This window comes from Eurypyga helias, unplaced genomic scaffold (genome assembly GCF_000690775.1).
Source record: "Eurypyga helias isolate BGI_N326 unplaced genomic scaffold, ASM69077v1 scaffold20440, whole genome shotgun sequence".
Taxonomy (NCBI): domain Eukaryota; kingdom Metazoa; phylum Chordata; class Aves; order Eurypygiformes; family Eurypygidae; genus Eurypyga; species Eurypyga helias.
The window spans coordinates 7,800-15,888 of NW_010224035.1; the positions used below are offsets into that span (position 1 = coordinate 7,800).

The window sequence follows — 8,089 nt, forward strand, 5'->3', positions numbered from 1 at the left end:
TGACGTAAGATTTCCGCTTTGTGCTCTGGTGCTTTGGTGTCAGCGTCGTGAGCCTTCAGCCAGTAACTAGGCACTCTCCCATTTTTCTGCTGAGTTGGCAGCACATGGCTGTTGATGGGACTACCTTCTCTATGGCTCAGTACATCGTAGTTTAGGACAGACTGAATGCTCGTTGAAGACTTGTTGATGGGATAAACCCATTCTGAGGCATTAAAGTTTGATTTGGCGTAGGGAGACTGACGGAATGTTTTTAGCAGCCTTCCCCTTCTTGCTGCCATATGGTTCCACTGCAGCTTTTATGTCATGTCTAAGAAACTAAAGTTTCTTTCCCATTCATGGAATCATGGAAGTGTTTTCCCGGTGTTACTCTTCAGGGTTAGAATGGGGTCGTCACTCCCGTGCTCAGCTGTGCTTTAAAACGGGGCGTTTTGCGCAGTTTCAGGGTGTCAGCTGGCTGCGGAGCAGGGCGGTGTGTGCCTTCCGGGCGCAGTTATGTCATGTAGATTGGAAGACAGGAATTGATTCAGAAGACAACCACTAACCACAAGGAGAAATCCTCACTGTTATCTCGATCCCTTAAGCACACGGCAGCTCAAGTAGTTGCAGATCCCCCAAAACCTCTGGGAATTGGAAAGTGGGGAGAAGTTTCCCTCGGTCGCTGGCCAAGGCTCTTGCTCTGTGAGTTTCTCAGCTGTACAAAGCTGAAGGTCAGAACTGGTAATTTACTGATCTTCAGAAATGCAGCCTAAAGACTGCTCTCCCCGTTAACGATGGCAGTTTTTCACGCAGAATGCCTTGAAGACCCTTTTCTTGGAGCCAAGAGCTAATTCTGCATGTGCGAGCTGTCTAGGCTGGTGAGGAAGCATTCTTTGAGCTTGTGTTTACAGGCTGTGTCAGACCTTGGATTGAACGGGCAGCTGTCATTCTTTGTAGGGAGTTGCCAGTTCCACTGTGGCTGGGAATATCCGAGTGGTAAGAGCCGGTTGGCCCCTGATGGCATTGTGCTGATTTATTCTACTCCTGTCCTCAGCGAGTTAGTTACTGTGTTCCTGGAGGGTGATCCTGGGGGAGTGTTTTCAGTAGCTCACTTCTCTGAATTTGGCAGAGGACTGGCTGGATTCCTACCCTCTCCAGTATGCGAGTTTTAATTTTCTTTCTTGGGAGCTGCCTAGTCTGTTGGAAGAAGAGATTTACAGGGAATCACAGCAGGCAGATATTGGCACAAGATGTGCTGGTGGTTAACTTTGAGACTGAAAACAGCCCAGTAAACTTGGTGCCTGACTTCCATGGTCTCATCAGGCTGGTGTGGCAGAGGGATGGCAGCTCTGCTTTTTGAACCAAACTGGGGACTCCTGAACCAGTGCTGCCACCAGAAGGAGCCGTTTTGATGGGCTGGGTCCTGCCTGTTGGCTTTTTGGGTGGGAAAACCCAGTTTGCCGTGCAGCTGCGGAAAGGTTTGGGCTGTCCCAGGAGCAGGTGATGGAGGGAGGGGGTGAGCGGCCGAGTGCGCCCGGGCCGCGTGCTGACAGAGCCGGCCTGGCAGTCCCGGTGAAAGCTGGCTGTGTCATCAGCTGCCTGCAGACAAGGCAGACCTCTGCAGCAATGGTATTGCTCAGCGACAGGTTAGGAAACAGAGGCAGCTCCTGCCTTAGACCTTGGGATTCCCTGCCAAAGTTACCTCAGCTGGATTTGCTTGGCCTGTGTGGCCCTGTGGGGGAACACAGTAATGATGTTTTTTTAAGACTTCCAGTTTTTCTGTGTGTATATCAACAGACTTCTGTCTCCTGTGCTGGGTTTGAGTCTCTATCTGTGGTTCTGAATCGGGTTTATCTCCGAGTGTGAGTTTCTGCAGGAGCCGTCCCACTTTCTCCCTTTGCCGGGTGGAACTCTGATTCGTGTCCTGACGCGTGATCAGAGCTGGCGAGGAGAGGGGGCTCTTGTACTGCTGCGATACCTTCTCTGCACAAGTGGGGCTGAGCTCTCCTCCCAGAGCATCGGTTACAGGCCTTGTAGCCTATGCTGCACACTCCGTTACTGTACATTTTTTCCCTCTTCCACCACAAATTCCCTTGTCAAGCAGGCTTATTTTCCGTCACTGGAAGTGTTGAGATAACAGAAGGGATTTCCTTGTTCAGTCAGCCTTCACCGGTTGATAAGCGCAAGGAAGGCGTGATGGATGGGACAGACGCCTCTGATGCACGGAGGGCGGGGTCGTAATGCCATTAAAAAAATGGCTGGACCGAAATGCTATGGAATACAAGTGATGTGTCCCTGGGAGAACTCCTTAGGGTTGCTGTACTCTGGTCAAAATAATCCCTGTTCAAAGCCATAAGGAGACATGAAGTGGATGCGGTAACTCTAACGCTGTTGCCTCGGGGAGAAATTTGGCTTAACCAGTGGGTGGGATTTTTTTTTAAATCTTGGCCGATTGAGCTTTTTCTGTTTTCTCCACTTACAGTTAAAAAGTAATTTTGCTTTCAGACCTCCTGTTCCTGCATTTTACTGACCCCAGTAAACTGCAGCGTTGGAAGTGGGTTTGTTGGGAACAGCCTGCTTTGTGGCTTTGCGTCCCTCGGTACGCTTCACGTGTTATGTACAGCAAACTCGTACAACTGCCAGCAAATTCATTATGAAACGTTAGCCCGCGCCCCGAAGGTGCCTGCCAACCCCTGAATTTATGTAAGCCTTAAATCCTGATGAAAGGAGGAAAAGGGTTACTGCTGGGTCCAGGCTGAGACGCCGAACCAACGAAGCAGTGCTTGTGGTGTTGCATGTGGAGTAGCACGCTGCACGGACCTGTGTTATCTGTGGTGGTCTCCTTTAAGGAAAAGTAAGCAGAAAGTTAATTTATTTTACATGCAAAGACAGCATTTCAAGGAGTCTCTCCTGCCAAAGAGCTGACTTGCATGCGTGGGGAAATGAAACCAGGAAGCCTCACATCTTTGCTCTGGCTGTAATGAAAAGCCCTTGTACTCCTTGCCAGGGACTTTTTAGATCCAACTTGCCGTGACTGTTTCCTGCTGCAGAGGGAAAAAAAATGTATTTAAGTGGAAGAAAACACTGGTTCTGGTAGGAGAGGCTCCTTTAGAGCATCCTGCTCCTCTTCCTGGCAGAAGCAGGGAACCTCAGACTGTGATTTCAGACTGAGACGCTGCTGCATCGCAAAATCCCACGTGGTAACCGGGCAGGGCATGGTTTGCCTTGGAACCTACGGATGGGCAACGGGGTCGTGGGGTAAACATAGCGACTTTTTGTCCAAATACTCTTATCTTTATTATGCTGCGATGTTTGTTCTCTGAGCTGGAATCCCGGGATCTGCAGGCTTGACAAGATAACGTGGAGGGGTCCGTTGCAGGTTCCTGGTTCTGGAGTTCTCAGCCAGGAGTCCTCGCAGTGCTGTCTTTGTGTGAGATCTTGGGGGGGTGAAGTGGGGGAAGGAGGTACCTTTACCAAATTAGCCAGCGCTTGGTAACAACCTCAGTTCAGGAAAACATGCTCTAAAACCCAAAAATCCGTGTGGAAGCAATGGGTAGGTACAGTGTTTTGGTTTTTTGTTGGTGCACACCCACTCCTTTCCCTCCCCAGCACCCTGGCTCGAAGCTGCTGCAGGTGCTGCTCTGAAAAACCTCCTGGCTTGGCTCGTGTTGATGAAAAGCAATTGTCTTGCTTCTGTAATTTATTTGAGAGGCTTCCTCCCCGGTAGCTGACCTTGCTGTCCCACGATCCCGTGACCGTGTCCCTGCTCAGCCGCCCCGCGTTTCGCGTTTCGGTCTGCACAAGTGTCTGACTGTCGCTTCCTTCTTCTCTCTGCTGCCCGTGGCTCCTCCCAGGGCTCACCCCTTCTCGCATTCCTTTAGGTAAGATCCTCTTCGAGGCTGTTAAGAGCATTTGTTTCGATGCCGGGCCCTGCAGATGTTGAGGGGGAAGTTGGTTAGTTAATCCTGGCCTACACTTTTGACACATTGGCAAACCTTCCGAAACCCTGTAGTTGACTTTTGTGTCGTGTCTGCAGTTAAATATCCGTGCTTACCCTCCTGTGCCTGGGAAGCTACGTTCTGGGCTGTTAAATAAGGGAAGAGAGGGCTGGCTCTGCAGGCTTCAGTTGCCCACAGCAGCCTGGTGGGGACAGCAAGTGCTTCGGAACCAGGGGTACGCTGCTTTTGCACGCTGTCGGGGTCAAATTGTCATTTAACCTTTTCCTCCTCCTTCGGGACGCTTCCGAGTAGCAGTTACTCCATCCGCCACTCGATAAGTATGCCAGCGATGAGGTAACGTACCAACACCTCTGTCCCTGGGGGGGCGGTGGGAGAGTGCCGCCGGCTCCGCCGTTCCCGCGGTTTGGGTTCCGACTGTACTAATTCCCTCCTTGAGCAGAAACACGGGGTGCCCGCGCCCGGCAGTTTGGGTGTTTCAGGGTGGTTTTTTGCCCGATCTCTCTTCGTGGTTATTGGCACCTGGTTTGGTCGTGGGCGAAGCACAGTGTCGCAGCTGGGCCAAAGTCTGACAGACGCAGCTTTTGGAGGTCCCGGAAGGGCAGGGGTGACCGGCCTCCTCGCAGCGTACGTGGTAGCGTCAAGGTGAATCCCACCTTGAACCCTGTCTCCAGCCTGGAGGCTCAGGGCCCTTCTCGGCACACCCCTGCGCCTCTGTAGGCGAGCTCCTTGCAGGAGAAACAACTGCCAGGGCTGGCTGAGGCCCTCGGAAGCCCTCTCTGTTCATCCTCATTCCAGAGCGAAGGGAGGGTATCTTATGGGTGCAAATCAGTAACTTTTGGAACAAAAGTTCCCGGGATGAAGCTAGCCAGCTGCTCGGTGCAGAGCACAACCCTGGAGTCACTCACAGGCAAAGCAGCTTGTCAGGTCACCAAACAATTGACCTGGTTTTCCTGCTGGGAGTATGAAACCCTCTGATTAATTTGTGTTTTATGAGCATTTCCTGATGCAAACGATGACTCCTGTGGTAGTAAAACTGCCCGTAGGTACAGGCACGTGGCCCTTCCCCTTCCTGCCTGTGGGATGTGGTATGGGAGACTGAAGACTTTGTTTTAAACCCTTCTCAGCTTTTCCTTTCCCTTAGTTAGGACTGCATGCTTTTCGCTGGAAGCCTTGTAAAACGAAGGGCTAGTTTCTTCTACGTGCCGCGCGTTGCTTCCCTGGCGAACGGGGATTTGTTTCCCTCCGCATTTCGGCTTGAGCAACGGGGGGGATTGCATGTGGTACAGGTGTCTGTTGGGTGTTGCACGTGGTCTGAGCGTTCCCCGGCAGAGTTTGCACGTGGGGATGTCAGCGGGCGCGCTGGGAGACGGGCGCCGAAGGCTGTGGGGCGCCGGGAGTGCTCTGGGTGCTGCTGTCACCGCCCGGGAAGGGCCAGAGAGCCTGGTCACGCGGCGCGAGGTGACGGGTCAGAACTGACTTGTCTTGATTTGTTCTTTGTGTTTGGTGTTTTGTTTTTTTTCCCCCTCTCCTTTCCTCAAGGAATTCTGCAACCTTCAAGTCGTTTGAAGATCGCGTTGGGACCATAAAGGTAAGAGTCTCGCAGGCGCGTAGTGTGGAGCCTTGTGCAGAAACTCGCATTTCTGCAGTGATTTCCTGCAGGCCCGTGTTGGGCAAGTGGCCTCGCAGGCACGTGCAGCCTTGTCAAGGTCCCCCACGGTGGCAGAGGGGAACTGGCTTGCTGCTCTCCGCCCTGGCTTCGTGTTCTCCTAACTCTCACCTCTGCTTTCAGTCCAGGGTGGTGGGCAGCAGGGAAAACAGCGCTGATGGCCTCCACTCCCCCTCGGGAGCTGGGGACAAGCCTCCACCAGACAACGCTCCTTTCTAGACCCGCGACGTGGCTTTGCACGGCTGCGCACAACTGTGCGAGCGAGCCCCCTCCCTCCCAAATCACAACCGCAACAACCTGCGAATCCAAGACGGGGCCGAGCGCCAGGCCGGAGAGATCCATCGTTCATGCACAGACACTGCTGCTGGATCTAAGTCAAATAAAGAGAATGCAAAGTTTTGTACACAAATAATATTTTACACTAAGGTTTGTAGATTAAACGTATCGCTGCTGTCCTTTTGGGAGAGCGTGTGAGGTGGAGTTTCCTCGAAGTAGCTCAGATGCCACTGGGAGAGAGAAAACCCCTTTCCCGTGTCCGAAGTGGAGCAGAGGCGTCCCCCGAGCAGCGTGAGGAGGGCAGTTGCTGGGGAAGCCGAGCACGTGGGCGTCTCAGCCCCAGCTGCTGGCTGGGTTCTTGGCGCTGTGCAGGCCGTGCGGCGACTCCCTGAGCTCCCAGGCTTCTCCCGTTACTGTTTTCCTTGGCTCTCCTTGGAGTAGTCTGGTAAGGGGGGGTGGTAAACAAGTTGTTGTGGGTTTTTTTTTTTTTTCTGGGCTCCCAAAAGGGAAACTTCACTCAGCAGCTGCCTCGTTGTTACACTAATGCTCTAGCTTTAACGAAACTAAAATCTTTATTTTTCAATGCAATGAACTTTAAAGAAATAAAGCTTAAAACAAACCAACAGCTTCGGCATCGTACTAGGGAAGTGCTCCCTTGGACTCGGAATGGCAAGCTTCACATCCCCTTACGCTTGGCTCGTTCCTGACTTGTGTTTCCTAGGGAGGAGGCGGCAAGGGTGTCAGAGCTGGAGGTCGAGCGCCGCAGTCTCGCGTCTCGCGGGGGTAGCGACACGCTCAGGAGCCGGTTTTGCGTTAAGGTCAGTGGTGCGCTCCGTTTCCCGAGCGTGTGAGACCTGCTTCTGCCTTCTGGGTCGATGCTCTCGGAGGAGGACTCTCCGCTGGCGACAGGGGCGGAGTGAAGAGGCCGAAGCGGTGTGGCCGCTGCGTTGGGGGGATTCTGCCATCGGCGGGCTCCTCCTCCGGCACCTCTGGCAGGGTCCTGGAGCCAGCTCCTCTGGAAGCTGGATGTTTTGCTCTTTTCCTGTCTCACTTCATCACTCAGGCCTGAGAAGTTCTGAGGGTTCTAGAGGCCTGAACTTGTTCTGGGCGAGCTGCCTCCGCGTAGAAGTGCCTGGAGCGAGCAATTCTGTGCCTTAGTGGCGAGGTGGGACTTACTCAGGCCTTTAGACTTGCTAACGTACGTACCTGGGTAGTTGTAGTGGTTTTGTCACCCTGGAGGGACCGAACTGTCTCTGACCCTTCGTTAGGGAAGCAAGTTTTGACACTTCCCTGCTGATTAATCTCCATTTCCCCGCTCCCATCCCTCTGGGGACACCGGCTGGAATAGGAGGCAGAGGTGCTGGGTGTGGGTTACCGTCGCTCCTTGTTTGACTGGAACCGGCCTTGAAACAGCGGGTGAAACAGGGATTGCTGCAGCTGGGGTATGGAACTGCTCCTCCTTACGGATACGGACTGAGGAAGCTCCTCAATAAAGCATTCCCTCTGGAGAAAACGGGGTGCGTGCTCTTGCCGTGGTGTGTCTGACGGTACCGAAGGCCGCGTGTGGGTGCGTGTTCGTCGAGCAGATTCCGGCTGCCTGCAGCCGTGAGAATGCCGGAGTAGTCCGTCCTGTCCCGCTGGCTCGTTCGTCCGTCGGCGCTCCGGATGCTTCTCTTGGGGGTGCGCTGAATGTTTACAGTCTGATGTGTTGAATGGGGGGGCTTTTCCCAAGGGCAGGGAGTGACAGGACCAGGGGTGATGGGTTTAAATGGAAAGAGGGAGATGGGACATCAGGAAGGAATTCTTCCCGCAGAGGGTGGGAGCACTGGGACAGGTTCCCAGAGAAGCTGTGGATGCCCCATCCCTGGGAGTGTCCAAGGCCAGGCTGGATGAGGCTTGGAGCAACCTGGGCTATGGAAGGTGTCCCTGCCCGTGGCAGGGGGCGGCACTGGGTGGGCTTTGAGGTTTTTTCCCACCCAAACCATTCCTTGGCTTTGTGTTTCCTTTCCAAGATGCCAGACACCAGCGGGTTCCCTGTACCTGTGCTCAGCTGGGGAGCTGGCAGCCCGCGCTCGTCCTCCGAGCACCATCGCGTCGCTCCCTTTTTGGTGACTTCTTTCTCCCGTTGCTTCTTTTAAATGAAACATCCCGGTATTGAATCTATGCTAACGAGGCCGGTGCAAGACCCGCCGGATCTGGGGTCTTTGGGAGG

The 8,089-nt window shown here is 53.6% G+C and overlaps 1 protein-coding gene across 1 annotated transcript in view; it reads left to right on the top strand.

Moving 5' to 3' along the window:
• The window catches only part of TPD52L2 (tumor protein D52-like 2), a 13,409-nt gene extending 7,589 nt beyond the window's left edge, over positions 1 to 5,820 (top strand). Inside the window, exons 5-6 of the mRNA XM_010160243.1 lie at positions 5,456 to 5,523; positions 5,725 to 5,820. Coding sequence (XP_010158545.1) covers positions 5,456 to 5,523; positions 5,725 to 5,820 — 164 coding nt within the window. The remainder of the gene's footprint in view (positions 1 to 5,455; positions 5,524 to 5,724) is intronic.
• Positions 5,821 to 8,089: the final 2,269 nt, after the last annotated feature.